The sequence below is a fragment of the Tursiops truncatus genome, chromosome 1 (genome assembly GCF_011762595.2).
Source record: "Tursiops truncatus isolate mTurTru1 chromosome 1, mTurTru1.mat.Y, whole genome shotgun sequence".
Taxonomy (NCBI): Eukaryota; Metazoa; Chordata; class Mammalia; order Artiodactyla; family Delphinidae; genus Tursiops; species Tursiops truncatus.
In genome coordinates, this window is record NC_047034.1 from 71,520,351 (window position 1) to 71,542,572 (window position 22,222).

Genomic DNA, 22,222 nt, shown 5'->3' on the forward strand with positions numbered 1-22,222 from the left:
AGTGCCTGGCACATCCTAAGAGCTCAATAGGAAGTAGTTAGCTGAATGAATTAATTAAAATTAATTAATGAAGACCACAGTCTAGGTAAAGTCAATTGCCAGGGGAGAGCAACCAGGGCCCCCAAACTAACATTGATTGAACACCTTAAATGAGCCAGGCACTGTGCTAGGAACTTGGCTTATTATTTCCATTTGAGAGATGAGGAAATCGAGGCTCAGCAGTAATTGACTGCTCAAGGGGCAGAATTAACACCCAGCATGTTTGGCTCCAGAGGTCTGCTCCTTCCTCCTACATCACGAAGCTTGGAATGCGCAGTTACACTCACTACACCCTTACTGAGCTTCTGCTCTGGGCAGGGCCGTGTGCTAGGTACTGGGGGACTAGGGTAGGAGACAATGACAAAGATGAGACACACAGGGCTTCCCTGGTGGCGCAGTGGTTGAGAGTCCGCCTGCCGATGCAGGGGACACGGGTTCGTGCCCTGGTCCGGGAAGATCCCACATGCCGGGGAGCGGCTGGGCCCGTGAGCCGTGGCCACTGAGCCTGCGCGTCCAGAGCCTGTGCTCCGCAACGGGAGAGGCCACAACAGTGAGAGGCCCGCGTACCGCAAAAAAAAAAAAAAAAAAAAAAAAAAAAAGATGAGACACACAGTCCTGTCCTCCAAGGTCCTGAAGGGGAGAGATATGCCACCTACACACCTTGCTGGTCATGGGCAGAGTGAGGGCTGGGGTGGGGCGGGCATAGCTACCTAGTTCCAAGCAAAATTGTTTAAGTAAGGCCTTCAGCCCTCATGGGCCTAATTCTAGAATGGGCAGGCGGGGGAGAGAGGAAAAGGAGGGCCCCTGGACAGAAACTCAGCTTGGCCAACACAAATGTCAGTGGAGGAGGGGAATCCCCTGAACAAAGGAGGGCACCAGCCTCTGGGAGTGAGGGAAGGACTCATCAAAACCCCTCCCGAGGGAATTCCCTGGCAGTCCAGTGGTTAGGACTCGAGCTTTCACTGCCAAGGGCATGGGTTCAATCCCTGGCCAGGGAACTAAGATCCTACAGCCAAAAAAAAAAAAAAAACCTCCTGAGAACCTGGCTCCTCAAGGTGCCCATCGCCAGGCTCTGCTGCCACTGGGCACTCTGGCAGGCCCCCTGTGGGTGGATGTACCCCGCACAATCTGCAGGCACATGCCTCTATGTGCACAGCCAAGCCCCAGACCTAAGTGCGCTCACACACACGTCCTGCCCTCCAGGTGCCAGGTTCACGTTTGCCTCTCTCACCTTGGCTATTTGGAGTCAGTGGGAGCCTGAGGGTGGACCCATGGTACATGAACACACCCAGGGGGGCTGATTAGTCCTTGTTGGATCAGTGAGCGGGGGTCCAGCAGGGACTGCCCCTTCCCCTACCCTGCCCCTTAGTCTGTCCCTTCCCATTCAGCAGCTGTCCCCTCCCCACTCGCACACACTTGTTTCTGTCCTTTGTTTTCCTCCCTGGCCAAACCCCCAAGGCTTCTTTGGTCATTAACCTCCTGCTTTAATTAGCTTAGTGGGGAGGAAAGTGGGAAGCAGGGCAAATTCAGGAGTGAGTGTCTAGGGGGAATCTCATTTCAGAGGGGACAGGAAGGCTCAGACCGGCTGGTGACAGAAAGGCCTGGCACACAATCAGTCCTATGCAACCGTTTGCGATTTCTGTTCATGTGAAAAACAGTCACCTGGTCCACAGAGTAGGACGCTTTCCCTGGTTCCCCCAATCCAAGCCTGGTTCCCCCAATCCAAGTTCCTGGGGCAGAAGGAGAGGGGACAAGAGCAGGAAACAGCCACTCCCACAGGGCTATGTCTCTCCAATTCTTCCTCGCCCACTCTTGCTTAGAGGCGGGAGCACCCAATCCAAGAAGGTCTGTTGTTAACTTTATGTTAAATCCTCGATCCAGAGGGCACCCCTTCTCCAATTCCCGGGGCTTCCGGGGTTTCTCAGTCATGGCTCCCCTTCCCTGCATCTTCTGCCAGGCAAAGAAGCAAGAGCCCCGCAGTGTGCCAACCCCCAACCCCTCCTGTGATCCTCCACGCTGGCTCCCACCCTCCCATTGGTGTGCAAATTTACTCTCTCCAAGAATCAATTTAGGGAACTGGGCTTGCAGCTCAGCCCTCACGGCCTCACAGTGCCTGGTCTATGAGGTCATCTCCTCTGTTCCCCTGCCTCCAAGCAGGACTTTACCTCACAAACTAGTTCAGATTTTTGGTTTCCAAGGCACTCCAGAAAAGGACACCTTACCACTGTAGCTCACCCACCCATTCTTATAAAACTTTTGGGAAGTTCTTAAAAGTCTGACCTCAAGCCCTCAAGCTGCAGTGCCATCCCTTCTCCTACTGGGAAAGACCCAGGCATAAAAAGGGTAACAAAAGAAATGTTGAAGCTATGGGGTAAGGGGAGAAAAGATTGCATTACACTCCAACTTCCACAAACTCCCCTAAAAGTGCCCAACTGTCCGATTCATGCCTTAAAAACTGATTTTTACTTTCACCAAATTTCCAGAGTCAAAGGAGCTGAATTAATGGGTTTTCAGTGGGGGAGAGGTGGGATGATGGTGAAGGCTAAAGAACAGATCACCCGCAAGCTACATATATGGCCCAGGCCTGAAGAAGTCTGGGTTTCCATTCCATCCAGTCTCTCTTTCCTCCTTCTGTCGCACCCAAAGCTCCTGGCTCTCACCCGAAACTGTTAAGTCACATCATGCCTTTAAGACTTCCCTTGCCTCCTCACTCTCTGTCCCCCCACTTCTCTCCTCTCCCTCCACCCCTTCATCCTCCTCACTTCATCTCTCCACAGCCCTCCCAGCTCCCCTCTACTGATAAGAAGGATGTTAACTAACTCACCTCCCAGTCGGTGCCTCTCAGATCTCCGAGACTGGGGGAGCGGGAGAGGACGAGGGGGGATGGCTTGCCGCTTGGAGATGAGGGGACCCCGTCTTTTACCAAGGGGTCCCACCCTCCAAGCCGGCACCCCATCCCGGCCCCCCCAGCGCGCCCAGCCGTGTTCTCCCCGCATCGCGGCTGCGGGCTTTGTCTGCTCTGCGGAGAACCTCTCCCCGCGGCCCAGAGCCGGGATCGACTCTGGGAAAGCGGGAGGGGGGAGCTGAGAGCGGAGAGGGAGCGCGGCAGGGAGGGGGAAGAGGGGAGAGAGAGCGAGAGCGAGAGAAAGAGCGAGCGACAGAAAGCCGCAGTGACCCAGCCGGGACCGCTCCCCGCCCTCTCGCCCCCCCCCCCCATTACCATAAGAAAAAGGGACCAAAGACCTGCCCGGATCGGGAAGGAGCCCGTCTTGGGAGGGGGGCACATTCCATTAGCCTTTTTTCAACACGTTCCGTTTCTGTACACTGACTCCTTTCCCGGTGCCCGCCTCTTGGAAAAATGAGGGACCTTGACTTCCATCCCACCCCCAGCTTCGCCTCCCAGCCGCGAGTAAAGACCGAAGGCACATCCATATCTTCCTCGGGTCAAGGAATTCGTCCCCGCGCCCCCGAGGGCGGGAAACTACAACTCCCGGCATGCCCCGGGCGCCCCCGGCGCGCCCCCCTCCCGTCAGTTCCATGCTGCTCCATCCAGTTCATTTAAAACAAAAGAGTTTGAGCGCTGGAAGGGGCTGGGCTCTATTGGGGGCCACTGAGCGCCGCTCCTGGACTGGGGCTCGGTGCGGGAGCCTAAGGGGGGCGTCTGGACGGTGGGGTCTAGAGACTCCCGGGACCGAGGCGGGAGGGGTGGGGGCAGAAATCCCGCAGCCCCCCGCCCCCCGTCACCCCCGGAGAGGAGAGGAGATCTGCTTTCTTGGCTTTGCTTCTTTTTCCCCCCACCCCCACCCTGGGGGCTGGGGCGAGGGGAGTCGGGTTACAGGGTGTTTGGGGAGGGGGGCTTAGGGGGAGGGTCTATCTTTCTATCTCGCTTTCTTCCCCCCTCCCCAGTTCTTTGTTCCCCCCTCCCCACACACCCCCCTCCTCTCCTCTCCCCTCCCCTCCTCTCTCCTCTTTTCCCTTCCACCACCTCTCTCTCTCTCTCTCTCTCTCCCTCTCTCTCTCTCCCCCAGCTTTTGTTTCGCCATGCCTAGTCTAGTGGTATCTGGAATAATGGAAAGAAATGGGGGCTTTGGAGAACTAGGATGTTTCGGGGGAAGCGCTAAGGACCGAGGGCTGCTGGAAGACGAGCGCGCCCTTCAGCTGGCTCTCGATCAACTCTGCCTCCTGGGTTTGGGGGAGCCCCCCGCCCCCACGGCGGGCGAGGACGGGGGAGGTGGGGGGGGCGGCGCCCCCGCGCAGCCGGCCGCCCCCCCGCAGCCGGCCCCGCCGCCGCCGCCCGCGGCGCCCCCGGCCGCCCCGACGGCGGCCCCCGCGGCGCAGACGCCCCAACCCCCCACCGCCCCCAAAGGGGCCAGCGACGCCAAGCTCTGCGCTCTCTACAAAGAGGCCGAGCTGCGCCTGAAGGGCAGCAGCAACACCACCGAGTGTGTACCCGTGCCCACCTCCGAGCACGTGGCCGAGATCGTGGGCAGGCAAGGTAAGCGGGCGCCGGGACCGCGGAGAGGGATTGGAGTGGGGGGCACCCCATCCCTACCACGGAAAGTTCATTTCCTCCCTTCTTGCCCGCCTCTGGCTCTGTCCCTTCCCCACAAAGGGGGACCCGCCCCCTACCCTGATTTCCAAGTGCCACAAAGTTCCCTGCTACCCCCACCCCCCCAGTTGGGACTGTTCTCCAGATCCTTCCTCCCCCAGGGCTCTGCCCTTAGACAAAGAAATATCCTCTCGTGGAGAGAGGGAAAAGGGAGGGGGATCGGTCTTCCAATCCGGGGAGGCTGTCCGGAGGGGGTGTCCACTCGTAGACAGAAAAACTGGTGGAATGTGCAAAGAGTTACTCAGAAGCCCCAACTCCGGCATTTGCTAGTGGTTTTGGGGAGGGGGCACCCCTGGGACCCCCAACCGCCTGGAGTTACAGACTTTGGGGGAGACCTGGCCTGGGAAGCTAGACTGAGTATCTATCTCTTTGTTGGGCTGAGTGTAGGAATGGAAGGGGGTGTGGCTCATGGGAGGGTCCCAGCCTGGGGGTGAGGTGGGAAAGGGGGGCTGCTGGGAGGAGGGAGTGCTGTGGTCACCCACACACCAAAGTTGAATGGTCTGTGGGGTTTTGGAAGGGGCGCCTCCAATGAAGTGCCACGTCCTGGTGTGGACCTCTCCTCCTCCCTCTCAGGCTTTTGTTCTGGGCTGGCCACGGCCAGGGGCCAGAGGCCTGGAGAGGGTTCTCTGGTAGTGAGAGAGTAGGACGGAGTGGGTGAGGGCATGCTGGGGGGTAAGAAACCTTCACCTGGAGATTTGGTGGAGGGCATGTGTCTGGGTGTGTTGTTGGGGGGAGGGGGGTGTGGGTGTAGAATTAATCCAGTGTAGTATGTCTGATACCACACCCTCCTCCGCTCCAGCATCCCTGGGCGGGTGGGGGTGGGAGTGTTGGTGAGGGTCCAGATTGAGCAGACGGGATCCTGGGGACCCTTCCCTCTCCCAGTTTCCCAAAGGGGAGTTGGGGGGTGGGATTTGGAAATTGCAAGGGGGCTGGGCTGGGGAGGTGTGGGGTGGGGGAGGAGCAGGGGAGGAGCTGTCCCACAGTGGGGAACAATAGAGGAGCTGCATTCCGGCTGGGAGTGAGGGAGGAGGCCGGCTGCTGGCCGGGGAAGAGGGGAGGCAAGCCAGGAGGGCCCCTACTCCACATCTCACCTCATCTACCAGAAGTGTGGGGGGTTGGGGGGATTTTGCAGGGAGATCCAGAATGGAGGAGGGGAAGATGCCACTCCCAGGCATAGCCCTCATCCTCCTGGGCACTCCATCTCTTGAGATTTCTGGTTTTAAAAGTTGAATTTCCTCTTGTTGCCAGAAACTAGGGACCCAGAGCCCTGGAATTGGGTGGGGACACTGATATCTTTTCTTGGGTGCGGGGGTGGTCTTGGGAGGCCCCGGAATTTCATAGAGTCATTCTTTCCTCTTCTGCCTCCGCATCAGATGGGCCTGTCTCTCATAAAAGTAGGGGGATTTCTCCTATTCAGAGAAGATAGGCCTCTCCCTCATTCCTTTAGTAAATGGAAGTCCTTTCTCTTGTCTAACCTCCCTCCTCCTGCTGCAGTGTCAGTGCTCCTCTATTTGACCTCTAGGAAGGTGAAGCCAACTGGGTCTTCCCTTCAAGAGATGCTTCTTCAGGGTTGCGAAACCCAGGACGAGGTCCACCACCAGTTCTGCACCTCCAGGCCTCTAGCTTTTCTCCTTAGTTTTATACCCGGCCTGTCCTCCTCACCCTAACTCCAGTCCCTAAAGGCACCTAGCTCTCGCGTAAGTTTATGGGCTCAAAACTTAGAGCCAGAACCCCGATGCCTATCAGATGCCGTGCGATTAGAAGTTGTAGGAGAAGGGGCTTCACTGTTCCTTAACCCTCCATGCCTCACAAATAGAGCAGTCATTTACTGACATTAGAGCAGCAAGGATGTGGGCTGGACAACAGGTAGGACTTCTCAGCTGCCAAGAGGTCTGAAGACAAAAAGGGAGGAGCAAATTCTCCTTCCTGAGGTCTCTTGAAGGTGAGGAGAGCTGCCCCCAACCCACTCTCTCCTCCCACAAGCCAATCTGGAGAAGAAGCCATCTGGAGTGGAGGAAGGAGAGGGAAAAAAAGATGAGCTCACCCCAGGCCTGTGGTTTGAGGGTTGGGGCAGAATCGGAAAACTAGGACCACTGGCCTTGGTTGGGGAGCGAGGAAGGGAATGGTGAATGTGTATCTGGAGAGGGGTGTGAACGTGTCTAAATGTGAATGGGGACCAAAGTTGTGGGCAGGTGTGTATAGGAATGTGCTGCTTGTGTGCTGGGAATGATGGGGATGGAAGAGTGGGACGGATGAAAGGTTGAAACGCAGGGAATCTGTGTGTATGGGAGAGAGGGGTATGTGAAAGTGTACATTAGGTTTGCACCACAAGTATCACTTAGATAAAGGCACACTGCATCACGGCTCCTAGGTCCGTGTGTGTGTGCGCACGCGCAAACTCACACGCGTAGCATGTGTGCTTCGAGAAAGCATGTGAGTCTCTGAGGTTCTGTGTGAAGCTAGGGGCAGGGAGAGGGAAGTGGGAGAGGAGGAGAGAGGCTTGTTCAGTCAGCCATCAAGGTCTGCCACCTTTAAACTGCAGTGTGGCCACCCCAGCCTCCCTCACTTTTCTCTTTCCCCTTCTCCCTCTTTGTCTCTCTTTGTCTGGGCCTTTCTCATTTCTCTTTCTGCCTCTCTCCCCAACCTCCTACCTTGAACCCACTCCTTCAAAGCAAGAGTACAGGTCCAGAACACCTTCTTCCCCACCCTACTCAGCTCCCAGCCCATCTTGGCTCTCCTGCCCCCAGGGGACAGGGTGGCAGGAGTGTCCATGGGGTCAGGCACCACACATCATTATCCTCCTTTCCCTCTTGAAACTCTGATTCTCAGACCCTTCCCAGTCTCCCACACTCCACTAGTTGCTGAAAACTTGCTATGAATTTGGGACCCACTGAGAGACACTCATGGTGGAAGGCATGGGAGCAGCTGGGGGTCAGTGGTCCCAGAGTAGACTGGAGGACACTTTTAAGGCATGGAGATCAAGTAAGGAGTAGATTGTGGGTTGCTGGGTCCATTGCAGTTCTGAGGAAAGATCAAGATCAGTGACAGATCGGAGATTGCAGTTGCAGGGCAGGGTGGGGTGATTAAGTGATTTGGAAGTTTGAGTAGCCAGAAATCAGTAGAGAAATTGTGGGAACGGCTCGTGGTTGGAGAGGAGTTAGTGAGTAGGTTTGAGGTTAGCACCTCGTCTGGAGGGTCAGTGATTTTTTCAGGATTTCAAAGAGTGCGTGAATTTGGAGGTCCTGAATGGAATTCAAGGGAATGTTGGGACATTTGACGATCTGTGGTTGATAGAGACGTTGGGTAGATTTAAGATACGATGAGTGAATTGTTCCGGTTAGGGTGGATTGGGGGGGCGGGGTTCAAAGGGTAGACAGAGGCTCCTGGGGGGCTGAGTATCTGAGCAGGAGCAGGAGCTTGTTGGACTCAGCACAAACCTTCTTGCCCGGTGAGTTTCTTTCTCTCTCTTCCCTTCCCAACCTATCCCAGGCTGCAAGATTAAGGCTCTGAGGGCCAAGACCAACACCTACATCAAGACGCCGGTGCGAGGCGAGGAGCCAGTGTTCATGGTGACCGGGCGGCGGGAGGACGTGGCCACAGCCCGACGCGAAATCATCTCAGCAGCTGAGCACTTCTCCATGATCCGGGCCTCCCGCAACAAGTCGGGCGCCGCCTTTGGCGTGGCGCCTGCTCTGCCCGGCCAAGTGACTATTCGTGTGCGGGTGCCCTACCGCGTGGTGGGGCTGGTGGTGGGCCCCAAGGGGGCAACCATCAAACGCATCCAGCAGCAGACCAACACGTACATTATCACGCCAAGCCGGGACCGAGACCCGGTGTTCGAGATCACCGGTGCTCCGGGCAACGTGGAGCGTGCGCGCGAGGAGATCGAGACGCACATCGCGGTCCGCACGGGCAAGATCCTCGAGTACAACAATGAAAACGACTTCCTGGCTGGGAGCCCCGACGCCGCGCTTGATAGCCGCTACTCCGAGGCCTGGCGGGTGCACCCGCCTGGCTGCAAGCCCCTCTCCACCTTCAGGCAGAACAGTCTGGGCTGCATCGGCGAGTGTGGAGTGGACTCTGGTTTTGAGGCCCCGCGCCTGGGCGAGCAGGGAGGGGACTTTGGCTACGGCGGGTACCTGTTTCCCGGCTACGGCGTGGGCAAGCAGGACGTGTATTACGGGGTGGCGGAGACTAGCCCCCCTCTCTGGGCGGGCCAGGAGAACGCCACGCCCACCTCGGTGCTCTTCTCTTCCGCCTCTTCCTCCTCCTCCTCTTCCGCCAAGGCCCGCGCCGGGCCCCCGGGCGCGCACCGCTCTCCTGCCGCCTCTGCGGGGCCTGAGCTGGCAGGACTCCCGAGACGCCCGCCGGGAGAGCCGCTCCAGGGCTTCTCTAAACTTGGTGGGGGCGGCCTGCGGAGCCCCGGCGGCGGGCGGGATTGCATGGTGTGCTTCGAGAGTGAGGTGACTGCCGCACTCGTGCCCTGCGGACACAACCTCTTCTGCATGGAGTGTGCAGTACGCATCTGCGAGAGGACGGACCCGGAGTGTCCCGTCTGCCACATCACAGCCACGCAAGCCATCCGAATATTTTCCTAAGCCCCCTGCCCCTTGCCTCCTGGGGCCACCTCCCAGGGGCCCTTCTTGGAGCTGTGTTCCACTAGGGCCTTTTGGAAATCAGTGATTTGAGGGGCAAGGTGCTTAGAGATACTCGCTCTCTGGGGAGGGGGGAGGGGAGGCGATGGTGGTTGAAGGGTGGACCACTTTCAGAGCCTCTGGTCACCCTGTCCTGGAAAGGTTGGGAGGGGGCCAGGCCGGAAATTTTACTAGAGTTACAACTCTGATACCTCAACACACCCTTCAGTCTGGAAGCAGCTAAGAGAAACTTTTGTTTTGCCAGAGGTGGCCGCGAAGGTATCCTGACCCCCTCTCCACCTACCCTTGTGTGTGTCACACTACCCTTTCCTCTGTGGAGGGGATGGGGAAAGGGAGAGGGAGAATTACCATCTGTATCTAGAGGTGCTCTAACGATCCCCAAGCCCTCTGGTCCTGACCTCTGACCTCCAACCACGACCCTTTAGACCCTCCACCGCCATATCCTGTTTGGGAATCTGTTCCTGGGTTTCCAGCAGTATAAGGGGGTTGGGGCCCTTTCGGAAGTCGGGATAGATTTTCTAAGGGGGAAGGGGAGGAAGTATGTCGACCAATAAAGGGCTCAGAACTCATCTATCCCCACAATGCTGGGCTAGAGGAATCTGGAGAGGGGGTGCCCCTCTCTGCCCCTTGCAGCTTTTCCCTCCACTCTCTCCTCCCCATCTTTCTTCCCTTCGGGTTTTCCTCACTCCTTTGTTCTCTCCCCCAACTCTCCTCTTTGCTTCCCCTTGCTGGCTGTCACAACCAGCCCTGTCTTGCTCTTTCTCTTTCTTCCCTTCTCCCCCCTCCCTCCTGCTCCTTCCAGCCCAGCTTTGGGGACACCATCCCCCTGGGGAGAAGTAGGGGGAAGAACAATTTGATGGTCCCCCCTAATTCCTCTTCTGGCATCCGGAGGCCCTCTCTCCTACTCCTCCAAAGAAACACCTCAAATTCTTGATGGAATGTATCCCCGTTCTCAGTGAAAATTTGAGGAGGGGACCAATACTGGGTTACATAAAGGGTCAAACCTCCACCTTTATCATCTTGGGGCATTACATTTAGGGAACAGTTCTTGGGCTGGATTTTCTGGTGGTGGGAGGGGAGAGCCAGGGTAGTGTGTCTGCAGTTTTGAGCAGGAAAGGGCCTGAGGCCATAGGAGAGGCTGCTGGGGGGAGGGGCTGCTCCTCCTCCCCTGCAGTGCCCCGCTCCGTGCGCCCCTCTCTGGACCTGACCTGAACCCTTATTAGCACGCTAATCATGAAGTCTGTGTCTCACTCATTGTGGTTGAGGAGAGAGACCAGGTCTTCAGACAGGGGTCAGTCCAGAGCCAAGCAGGATTGGGGTATAGCAGGGCCTGTTCTGAGAATCATGGATGATTTTAGGCCTTGTACCCCCTTTGCTGCTTCCCTACTGCTCATCTGGGGCAGCCACCAGCCTCCCGCCCTCCTGGGTTCCGCTGGCCGGGCCAGGAGAGGATGGGGGATGGGAGTCCCAGGGGGGTCCTAGGAGATTCTTGTATATAGTAGGGTGGGACTCTTCTAAGTGATCTCTGAGCACTTAAGCTCTGGAGTCCCATTCTTCCTGGATGGAGAGGGGGTGCAGGGATGGGGGTACAGAGGGGATTTCCTCCTCTCCTTCCTCCTGTTGTGAATTAACTCACCTCTCCTCAGCCTTCCCCTCCAGACCACCAGCCAGGGAGGGGAGCGGAAGGAGGTCACAGCCAGGAACACTGGCCTGTGACAACTTCCCTCCTTCCCGCCAATGTGAGCCATCCTGAGATGTCTGTACAATAGAAACCAAACCAAATGGGCACCCCTCGGTCGCCGAGGGGGGGTGGGGAGGGGGGTGGGAAGATGGGATGTCTGTCTGTCGATCCCCCTCCCCCTCTCCACTCTACCCACAAAGGCAGAAGACTGTTACACTAGGGGGCTCGGAAAATTCAATCCCACTCTTACTAATTGAGCCAAACCTAGAAACAAACGCAAAACACATAGTGAGAGACAAGATAGAGGAGAGAAAGAGAGCGTGAGAGGGAGCGAGATAGGTGACCAACACAGAGGAGAGAAAACAAAAATAGCAAAAAAAAAAAAAAAAAAAAAAAAAAAAAGCAGTTCTTTATAATTTAATATTCTATTTTAATAAAGGCGTTTATTACCGTATAAATGTAGCAAAGAACCTGGGCTAATATGAAAAAAAAAGACTTTTTATTAGGTAATTTATTATATGAAAAGGATATTTTATTTTATGATAAAGTGATCCTTAAAAAAATAAAAAAACTTTAGAAGGTTTAGAATATATGTAGGGAGAGAAGAAAAAAAATACATTTGTATTCAGAGTTAAATCTTAAAAAAGTGTTTTTAATATATGTTCGGGTTTACGTTCCTTTTTCCCCCCACTTTTTTTTTGGGGAGGAATGTCATTTGCTTTTCCGGGGGAGCATCCTGGGATGGATGGTGGAGACAGGGGCTAGGGGAACTTGGTCCCTCGGGGGCCCTGCAAGTAGATTGGATTTCACTCCCGGGGCTCCCTCTCCCCTCTACCCCTCCCCCTCGGGGGAGCCGGCAGAGCCAAACAAAGAAAGGGATTAAGGAGAAAGGAAGAAGCTGGAGGACTGAGGACTGAGGATCCTGGGGTGTCCCCCCCTTCCCCTGCCCTGTCCCAGGGGCGAGTGAGAAGGGGAAGTCCAGAACTGAGGCCTAGCAGGCCTACGGGAACCCTCAGAGAGGTGTGAGATTTAAGAGAAATAGTTTTTTTTGTTTGTTTGTTTTTTTAACCAAAAATGAGAGAGAGAGAAGAAAAAGAAAGAAACCGAGGGGTTTAAAAGAAAAGAATACTACAAAATAATAATTATAATAATAATAATAATTCAAATTTATTTCATATAATCCTAGAGAAAAAGAGAAAGAATTACTAGTTACTTAGTAGATGATATTCAGATAGCTTAAAGTTTAGTAGCATTGAGGGCCCCTGGGTCCAGTAGAATGTATAAAAGTCATAACGAAAAGGAAAATAGAGGAGGGAAGTGGCTGAGTCCACCCTAAGCCGCTCCATCTTCAGATATCAGGGTGGGAGCAGGTTGCTAGGTAAGGTTAGGAGCTTCCTTCCCGTCTGCTGGGGTTGATTCTGAGAATCCTTGGATTTTTAAATTATAGGACAAATAGATAAGGGGCTCAGTTCCCAGGGTCTTTGAAAGGACGAACAGTGGTCATTTCAACCAGAGGAGGGCTGGGCTAGGGACAGCAGAGGAGGGAGAGCACATTCACCTGCACCCCTGCTCTGCACCCCAGTACCTGAGGGCCTGGCCATCCTGGCCTTCCCTGTCTGTTGGGCAGCCCTTACTGCGAATATGTCCTCTTGGGGTTCTCTGGGAGGATGGAGACTGCCCAGCTCCAACCCTCCTGAGGCAACTTCTCCCGGGCCTAACTGAGGAAGTCCTTCTTGAAGTATAACCTCAATCCACTCCACCTCAGGTTGATTCAAGAGCCTGGTAGGTCATTTCACCAACAGACACACATGCACATGTTTCCTTCTCAGAGCTTCAAGGGGACTGAGGGGGTGGTCTGTCCCCCTTCCTTGTTCCCACCCAATATTCTACTTAGCTTCTGACCTCCATGGCAGCGGGTGGAGGAGCCAACTCGATAATCGTTCTCCTTTAAAGCTGCACTGTGCTTTACAGGTTTGCAAAAGTGCTTTATTATCTCATAGAAGTTAGATTCCAAGAAGGACTTCCCACCCACTGGGGTAGAGCAGAGATGCTGCCCTTAAAGGCCTGGGAGAACTGGTCCCCAAGGGTACAAAGGCAGGGGGAGAGCAGCAGCAACTTTGGGTGACCCTGACCCTAATGCTCTGTTCTAGTCCACCTCCATCTGTAAGTGTTCAGGTAGGGGTCGTCCACTGTGCCCTGGCCCCAGGGCACATCGCCCTCCCCACAGAAAACTGGGGAGCTTGGCTTTCGCTTGTGAGAAATCAACTTGTTTTTTAAGCACTTGCCTTCTACCAACCCCAGCTTGCAATCAGGTCGGGCCCCTCCCTCCTATCCAAGGGGGTGTGGAGGCCCCTTGGTTCTTGGCAAGAAGAGCCTGTTCCATGACACCAGTGACTCATGGCCCTCCCTGGCCCTAGACCCCAAACACACATCTCCCTCTCCCCAGTTTACTCTTCTCACCCCACCTAGGGACAGATATCCCCCCTGCTCTTTTTGTCCTAGAAACCCCGCTAGTTTGGGAAGGTAGCGTCTGGGGTGGGGAGGGCTTCCCCTTCCCCGCGCGAGGGTACGGGTGGGGTAGGGTGGGTGGGGGGAGACAGCCCTGGGGCAGGGGGAGTGGTCTCTCCACTGTAGAAAGTAGAGTAGGATTGTGGTCAGACTTAATTTGAGGCATCTAGTGAAGACACGTTACAAATCCACCAAGGAAAAACGTTTCAAAAGCAAAATAAAGGCGGGAAAAAAACGGACCCATGAATAATCAAGTCAAAGTGATGTTGCACAAAACACAGAGAAACCAAGAAGGGGGAGGGTTAATGTATTAAATGTGCTATTAAGAACTTAATTTTATTAAAAGTATTATTACTTATGGCTCTGGCCTCTTTTCTCTGCATGCGAGTCTGAACCACCTTGGGGTGAGTGGGGTTTTCTCTGGTGTGATTCTGGGCGACCCTGCTCACCTTGCAGGAAGTGGACGGCTCCTGTCTGCTCTCCACAGTTCCCTACTTGCGTCTCCAAGTGCTCAACCTCTCTTTTTTCTCCCCATTTACCGCCTTCTGTTCCTTGGGGGTGCCAGCAGACCTCCTTCCACTCTGCCCTGCAGAACAGGGGAAGGCGAGGCTGGGTGACCTCGACGCTCCCCGGACAGCCAGCTCGTGGACTCGATGGAGAAGGGGCAGAGAGCTGAGAGCCCAGCACTCCCCACTCATCCCCACCAGGTTCAATCCATCCCTACACACCACACCCCCTCTTCGGGGTCAGGCAGAAACCTGGAAGGAACACTTAGACCCGCCACCTCCCAGGCTTAAAACCCCTTCCCCAGCACACACAGACAGGGCCAGCCCTGACTCCCGCCTCCTCCCCTCACCCCTGGCATTGGAGTGCCCTCAGTTCTTGGCACCAGGGCCCTGGGCACCAGATGGTACCCGCCGATGGTTTCCTTTTGTCTTGCCTTCCAGATACCCCCTCTCTGCCATGCTGTCCTCCCTCCCCTACCTGCCCTGGGGGTTGGCAGAGGGAAGGGCGGGCCCCTCCCACCCCCTTGGCACTGTCCCCGGACTCCAGAGGCAGCTGGCCCTGGGGGGCAGTGTATGGTGGGGAGGATGGAGGGAGGGGGAGGGGGAGGGGAACTGGGCCAGAGATGAAGGGGAGGCACAAGGAAGCAGCAGGATGTCCAGGTCTTGATACAAAACACAGCTTTATTGGGGGGTCCTATTCTGTGAGGGGGTGACCGATAATAGAGATATGTGGGGAGGAGGGGCAGCGCATGAAGACCTTAGAGCTCTGCGGGGCTGCGAACAGGGACCGGCCACTCTGACATCTGGAACCACAGGGCAGGGAAAGCTCCTGGATCTGGGGTGGGAATGGGGGACACCAGAGCGCCAGCAGGGGCAGGTCAGAGGCTGATGCAACAGGCCCTCTTCTCACCAGGGCCCGGCTCACTGCCCAGGGTGAGGGCATTGGTCCGGGTGCTGTTCTGCCTCTGCTTGGACACCTTGGCGAAGATCTCTGTGAGGGCAGAGGGCAGTGGTCAGGTCAGATGAAGATTTAGAGCCCGCCCTCCGCATACACACTGCACATGCCCCTTTCTGAACACCGGGGGTTCTGCTAGAAGGAAGAGGAGTTTGGGCACCTGGGTCCCTTCTACTTACGTGGGTGGAAAAGGGCTAAGACTCAGCTCCCTGGTAAGTGTGGCCTTCTGCTTATTTCCCTAAGCTCCAGTTGAGGGGGTGGGGGGCATACTAGGGAGGCTCTAAGAAGGCTGGGGGTCGACAGAGGGGCTGAGGAATCAGCTGGGGCGGGCGAGGGCTGGGTGTCTGCGTTCCTCACACTGTCCACAGAGGCTCACGGATGGGATAGGGTGCCTGCCGAATGGCAGGGGCTCTACCTTTGAGGACAGTCTCAAAGGCCAGCTCAACGTTGGTGGAATCCAGGGCCGAGGTCTCCAAGAATAGCAGCCCATTGTTTTCTGACAGGAAAGGAAGCACACCATTAGCTGTGGAGGGCCAACGCGATAATAATAATATTTACTTCATGTTTACCATGTACATTTTTTATGCACTAAACCCTTGGCATGTGTAGCTCATATAAAACTTAAAACAACCTGTGAGGTAGGTTTGAATACTAACCCTTTCTTATAGAAGAGGAAACTGAAGCCCAGAAGCAGATAGAATGAATAAAGAACTTGCTTGGTGTCCCACAGCTAGTCATTGGCCAAGAGATGTGAAGCTGGGCCATGGGACTCCACAGCCTACACCCTTAACCACTGTATCTTGTTGCCTCTAAACCCCAGAAAGCCTGGGGAAAGTGTGACTGCAGGTGGTCAAGGGGAGCCCACCTGCTACACTTAAGATCTCTGAGCATCGCAGGGTGGGCTGTCCTAAAACCAACTATGAATAATTGCCCATAAAGACAATCTCAGGGCAAGTGGTGGGACATAAAGAGGGACACGGGGTCACAGAGGGGAGGGTCTAGGAGATTCTGAGGAAGATGAGATAGAGGTAGGGGATCCTGCGGAGGACGTCCAGGCCGGAGCCCTACGGTGGGAACAGGGGCTGGGGAGGTGGGATCTGGGATTGCATCGGCAGGGCTGGAGGGGTCAGGCTGGGTCACGGTGGGCTCTCACCAGCGAACATGCGGGCCTCGTCAGTAGGCACCTCTCGGGCCTGGCTGAGGTCACTCTTGTTACCAACGAGCATGACGACGATCGTGGCCTCGGCGTGGTCGTAGAGCTCCTTCAGCCAGCGCTCCACCACGGCATAGGTCTGGTGCTTGGTCAGGTCAAACACCAGTAGGGCCCCCACCGCACCACGATAGTACCTGGGTGGGGGGTAGTGGGGTGGACAGAGGCAAGGTCAGGGCCATCAGGCCCAGCCTCAGAGCAGAGCCCTCAAGCCAAAAGCCAGAGATGAGTACCAGAGATGGGGAAATATGAAAACTAGAGTCCAGAGACCCAAACCGCACAGGGCAGCCCAAAGCTCCCATGTCCGAAGCTGAGCACCCTCCAGGGATACTGGTCTTGGAGCCTCCGAAGACTCACCTCCCTTCTCCAAAACCACTGGCTCCCTCCTCCTTCCTAGCCTTTCTGCTTCTCCAGGTCTTTTTTTCTGATTTTAGCCCCTGCTATTCACCAATGTATACCAGGGCTCTGGTCAAGACAGCCTCCTAGATGTCCCACCTCTAAGATCTTGACCCACAGTGTCTTCTCTCTCATGGCCGTCTTTCTAGGACTAGCTAAATCTCCCCTATCATCTGAGGCATCCTTGCAAGCACCCAGTCTCACTCTTGGAGTTAGATGGAGCTTCTTCAGACTGGCGGTATCTAATTACTCCCATGTCATTGAAGAGTCAACTGAGGCTCATAAGAGTCAGGTGACCAGGACTTCCCTGGTGGCGCAGTGGTTAAGTATCCGCCTGCCAATGCAGGGGACACGGGTTTGAGCCCTGGTCTGGGAAGATCCCACATGCTGCGGATCAACTAAGCCCGTGCGCCACAGCTACTGAGCCTGCGCTCTAGAGCCCGTGAGCCGCAACTACTGAAGCCCTCGCGCCTAGAGCCCGTGCTCCTCAACAAGAGAAGCCACCGCAATGAGAAGCCCGCGTACCGCAATGAAGTGTAGCCCCCGCTCACTGCAACTAGAGAAAGCCCGTGTGCAGCAACGAAGATCCAACACAGCCAAAAATAAATAAATAAAATAAACGTTTTAAAAAAAGAGTCAGGTGACCAGCGCAAGAGTAATGGGTATGTATAAACAAAGCCCCTGACTCCTGTGCTGTCCCCCACTACACACACACACACACACACACACACACACACACACGCACACACACACACCACCTTTGGCCTAACACTGACTGGGAGACACTCTGTGTCTGGTGTCAGGAGACCTACGTTCCTCTATGTCCTCTGAGTCTTTGTAAAATGCAGCTGAGGGGTCCAGCCCTTCACCTTGTGGTTAGACAGTGAAGGCTGCCAAGTGCAAAGCACTGTGCAGAAGTGAGGGGGTGCTCTTGACCGCGGAACCTGCCCCCATCCCAGCTGCACCCTGATTTCATCTACTTGAGACTCAAACTTCTCGTATTTAAAGAGGAATTAATGATAGCACCCTACTCCTGTGGTACTTTGAGGATTACATAAAATGCCCAATGTAAAGTGCCTTGTACCTTCCTGGGCACATAGCAAAGACTTAAGTAAGTGGTGGCGATGACCCTTGTGTTTAGGTCCAGCAGTCAGTATCACCGCAGCCTGTCTCAGACTGTTCGTAGCTCACAGTACTCACGTCTCCTGACTCGGGCGCAGTGGCCTGTGGTCCCATTCAGGGAACTTGCTGCTGAGGGTCCTTGCCTCCTTCTCCTCCTCCACCTCTCCTCCAGAGGTGTGCCCTGACTTCCCCAGCACCCCCGCGCCCCAGGAGACCCCCAACCCCAGCTCACGCCGAGGTGATGGCTCGATACCGCTCCAGGCCAGCCGTGTCCCAGATCTGAGCCTTGACAGCGGCGGTGCCCAGCATGACAGTGCGGGTGGAGAACTCAACCCCGATGGTGGTACGGCTGTCGTGGCTGAACTCATTGCGAGTGAATCGGGATAGCAGATTGGTCTTCCCCACGCCTGACTCGCCGATCAGCACCACTGAAGGAGTGGAGAGATAAGGGCTGAGCTTGGAGGGTCTGCCCATCCGAAAAGGGGAGCTGAGCTCAGAAAACTGAGGAGGGAGCCAGGTCTCCTGGCAGAGGCTAGGGTCTGCAACTCTACATGAATGCATCCATGGGGGGGGGGGGGCAGAAGGGCTGAGAGTTTGAAACAGGCCGTTTAAGAGTTCTAGGCCTGGTGTGTTGTGATGTGGCTGCAGAGTCGACCTGCGAATATGGTGATGGAGTGACGTCTATGGGCTGTTTGTGGGTATTGGCATTCAGGGCTGTGAGGAAGGAGGGAGGGTAGGGGCCTGGGGGGGAGGTTGCACATTTCTGGGTGGGGGAGTATGAGAACATTGTGCGTGTTTCTATGTATACGAGCTGGAAGGACAAGTGGGAGGTTTGTGTGTCTCTGCGTGGGGAGCAGAGGTGTGAACAGAAGCGTGGGTGAGGAGAAAGTTTGGCAGGTGACACGTCTGTAGGTGGGGGAAAGGTATGGACGTATGTGTACAAGAAGTTGGGATCCAGTTGTCCCCAAGAAGGGGCAGTCTTGTATGGTTAAGACCATGGGACTGGGTGTGGGACCAGCTATGTGTGTCCTTCAGCAAGCTATTATCCTCTCTGACCTTTTTCTTATGAAAAAGTGGTAATAACAATAGCATCTATCTTACGGATTGTTGCAAGAAGTAAACGAGATATTGCCCAGGATATAGTGAGTGTGCAAAACTGTTACTGTCGTTACTGTTGTTGGTAGAACAGTGCTTTTACCTTTAGGTTTCCAGGGACAAGGAGCCACCAGCGGGGCCGTGAAGAGCGTTTAGGCTGGAGGGCAGCACCCAGGGCCCAGCCTTACCCACCATGGGTGAGTTGGGACCGGGGTTAGAATGTGGGGCTGCCGTAAGTACAGCTCATAATCGCACTGGCCCTGAGCTACCCAGGGCGGTTCTGGAAAGGCAGGCAGGCACCCCAGGACTGGACACCACATATGCTGGGCGCTGGTCCCCACTCAGCCTCTGACTAGCTGTGTGACCCTGAACAAGTGGCTCACCTTTTCTGGGTCTCAGTTTCCCTGTTTATAAAACCTTTAAAGGCCCCCGCCAACTTAAAAAATTCCCTATTTGTTTAGTGCAGGAAAGAGCTGGGAGCTATATGGGTGTGTGTGGATAAGAGGTTGTGTGGACGTGTGTGTGTGTGTGTGTGTTTGTGTGTCCTGCCTCTCCCCTACTGGGAACCTCATCCCCATCTCATCCCTCCCAGTGGGTGTGCTCTGAGCCCTACCCTCTGGCCCAAAAGGGGCTCAGGGCAAGGGCTTTGGAGTCAGACAGACTTGGCTTTGAGTACTGACTTAGTGACCTTTTGTAAGCTATTTGCTCTGTGTCTCATCCTCATCTGTAAAATGGAGATGCTAATGGTTAACATTTATTGAGCACCTACTGTGTGCCAGGCACCATCCTGAAGGCTTTACACATATTAACTCATTTAATCCTCACAACAATGCCATAAGGCAAGTACCATTATTAGTATCACCCCATTTTTACAGGGGGGTTAAATGATTTGCACAAGATGGCACAGCTAGTGTGGTAAACACGAGCTGTGCTGCTCAGATGAGCCTTCTAGGAAGGACTTGCCCCCAGCCGCAGGCAGTGCAGTCAGCACACAGCCTTCAGCTGTTGGCTCCTTCAGCATCTGCTTCTGATGCAGAGGGTAGCCTCACCTGAGGTCATACCTTTCCTGGGCAGTCTGCACGCAGCGCCCGAGCAAGGCGAGGGGAACCCAGAGCTGCCTGCCCTCGGCCAAGGCTTTGTGATCTTGCCTTGTAGTGTGACTTCTCCCTCTGCCCAATCCTGCGTCCTGCCTCTTCCTTTCACTGCTGTTGGGCCACAATAAACATCTTACGCCCCAAACTTCTCAGTGTCTGCTTCTAGTGACCCCAACCTGTAATAACTCGTAAACGGCCGGGCTGAGATCTGAACTCATGCTTTCAAAATGAAAGATAATTTTGGGGTTGTTATGGTGATTAATGAGCCACTGGCTGGCACATAGCAAGGGTTCAATAAACGATAGGAGTAGTATTGCCCCAGTCTACTGCTAACCCTTACTCTGTCTCCCTTCCTGGGAAAGATGCTGGGAGTACAGGTTCCCCAACCCCTGGTCAACTGAGAGTCCCAGCTCAAGTGAGGGCGGGGCCGAGGCTGGGAGAGGCAGTGGGGTGGGGTGGCTGGAGAGGGAACCATAGGGCAGCCAGTCCACCCTGCCCTGAAGGAGGTGTGCAGGTGGGGGTGGGGAACACTAGACTGACCAAACACAGGGGCGAGATAAAGGAGCAGGAAAGATACATGCGGGCTTCCAGGGACAGCCAAGTTGAACCCAGCTGCTGGTATTTGAGCCCAAGGGGCAGACAGACAAAGCCATGGTGCTGGGGGTCCTCCAGGTTCTGTTAGACCCTTCTCCCAATCATTACATCTTCCCTATGGCTTTCTCCAGCGCTACGACGGGATAGATCTATCCTATCTCTCCTTTCCTGTACAGTTGCCTAGAAAGGTGACTTTCTTCCTCTTAAGTCGGCTTGTTTCCCCTTCTTCTCAGGAGGGAATCCTCCATCTCTGGTGCTGCAGTGGCTGAATATTCCTAGGGGTTTGGGCTTCCATTAGGAACAGGGCAGAGGAGCCTAACTTGGTACCATTAAGGGGTGATCAGCATTATTTACTAGAGCATTCTGGCAGCGCCAGTAAACAGACCCTCCCCCACTCCTTAGGCTTTCTTTCTTATCCAAAGGAATGATGAGCCCTAGGAGGTAGGTCCTGCTAAGTGATTAAAAAGCAGGAAGGGGCCTCTGGCTCTGTTGTGCTCTTCCTGGGTCTCTCTCAGGCGTTCCTCTTTCTCTACGGACCCCGACTCACCCTTGAAGACAAAGTTATAATCTTCCTCGTTTCTGTTCCCCATCTTGGCTCCACATGGAGGGCACAAGTGTCTTCGAGGGCAGAGGTGACGGGTCTGTGCGTTGGTTCAATGCCGTCAACCCTCAGCTCTCAAGAGACCTGGATCCGGCCTTCCTCTCATCGGGAGTAAAGAGACTTCTGCAGCCAGAGGGATCGAGGGCCGACTTCAGGCTAGCCAGGGCCTAGGGGGGCTCAGCTCTGGCAGGTGGCGGTGCTGTAAGGAAGCTGAGAGGACGGAAGCTGAGAACAGGAACAGTGAGCGGCTGGAGACCTGGGGCCCAGGTGGGTGGAGAGACAATGACGTCAGACAGGTTAGACAGGTTGGGTGTCTGCTCTCAGCCTGGGCTCCTGCAAGCAGGCAGCAGGCAGGCTCAAGGGAGTGACAATGGAGGCAGCTGGGACAGGGACAGGACCTTCACAGAACCAGCTGAGAGGACAGAATTCGCGGTGCTAGGTTCCTGGGACCTGTGGCCATGGGGGGCCCAGCCACCAGTGAGTAATAGTCCCTTGGGGAGCAGGAAGCTACTCGGCCTGCCGCTTTTCCGCAGAGCCTGTGGTGAGGGGTAACTAGGGGCACAAGAGGAAGGGCTGTCGTGAGGAGGGGCTGGGGTCACCTTGCTGCAGCGCAGAGCTCTGGGAGGTGCATCTTAGATATAGCAACTTCTGCCGCTCCCTGACAGCCCAGGGCCTGGGATGGGCAGTTCCTCATCCTGGGTGGAGCTGGAACTTGCAACCTACCTGCTTGCCTGGGATGGGTCCCTTCCTACAGCACTAGGAAAGGGGCTGGTAGCTCCCCATCCAGCCTTGTTCTAAGGACGCTGGATAGGGGGAGACCTGGGGCAGAAACAGCAGATGAGGTGAGGGGTCTGAGTGCAGTGACAGGACTTCTGGATTTTTTCTACTCCTTCCCCAGGACCTGAGGCTTCAGAAAGAAGCCCTCCTGTCTGCAAAGGGCTTACTGATATGGAGGTCTGTGTGAGCTTGTGAATGCCTGGAGAAGAGGGAAGGGGTGGCCCTTGTAGGCCGCTAGGGGGCACTCTCCCAACCAAGAGTAGAAAAGGTGTCCCCCAAGGGACTTCAGGACTGAAGGACACTGAACTCCCACGCCCTGTTTTCTCTCTGTCCAACATGACCCCCACCAGCCCCTTGTTCCTCTCAGCTCACTCCCAAGG

At 55.3% G+C, this 22,222-nt stretch overlaps 2 protein-coding genes across 2 annotated transcripts; one reads left to right on the top strand and one right to left on the bottom strand.

Moving 5' to 3' along the window:
* The first annotated feature begins 654 nt into the window (after positions 1 to 654).
* MEX3A (mex-3 RNA binding family member A) lies at positions 655 to 13,850 on the top strand. Its single transcript, XM_033857328.2, has 2 exons — positions 655 to 4,534; positions 8,138 to 13,850. Exons 1-2 carry the CDS (start codon positions 4,081 to 4,083, stop codon positions 9,244 to 9,246), a joined length of 1,563 nt encoding a protein of 520 aa, XP_033713219.1. The 5' UTR covers positions 655 to 4,080; the 3' UTR covers positions 9,247 to 13,850.
* An 809-nt stretch (positions 13,851 to 14,659) lies between these two features.
* On the bottom strand, positions 14,660 to 21,275 carry RAB25 (RAB25, member RAS oncogene family). The gene is made up of 5 exons (XM_033857335.2): positions 21,012 to 21,275; positions 17,914 to 18,109; positions 16,107 to 16,300; positions 15,369 to 15,449; positions 14,660 to 14,989 (listed from the first exon to the last, which is right to left on the bottom strand). The coding sequence occupies exons 1-5, from the start codon at positions 21,052 to 21,054 to the stop codon at positions 14,877 to 14,879; spliced, it is 627 nt and encodes a 208-aa protein (XP_033713226.1). The 5' UTR covers positions 21,055 to 21,275; the 3' UTR covers positions 14,660 to 14,876.
* Between the last annotated feature and the right edge of the window lie 947 nt (positions 21,276 to 22,222).

Coding starts and splice junctions, on each gene's coding strand:
- MEX3A (XM_033857328.2), top strand. CDS start 4,081: ATGCCTAGTCTAGTGGTATCTGGAATAATGGAAAGAAATGGGGGCTTT. Junction 4,535..8,137: donor CGAGATCGTGGGCAGGCAAG/GTAAGCGGGCGC, acceptor AACCTATCCCAG/GCTGCAAGATTAAGGCTCTG.
- RAB25 (XM_033857335.2), bottom strand. CDS start 21,054: ATGGGGAACAGAAACGAGGAAGATTATAACTTTGTCTTCAAGG. Junction 15,450..16,106: donor CGAGGCCCGCATGTTCGCTG/GTGAGAGCCCAC, acceptor CTTTCCTGTCAG/AAAACAATGGGCTGCTATTC. Junction 14,990..15,368: donor CTTTGAGACTGTCCTCAAAG/GTAGAGCCCCTG, acceptor CTGCCCTCACAG/AGATCTTCGCCAAGGTGTCC.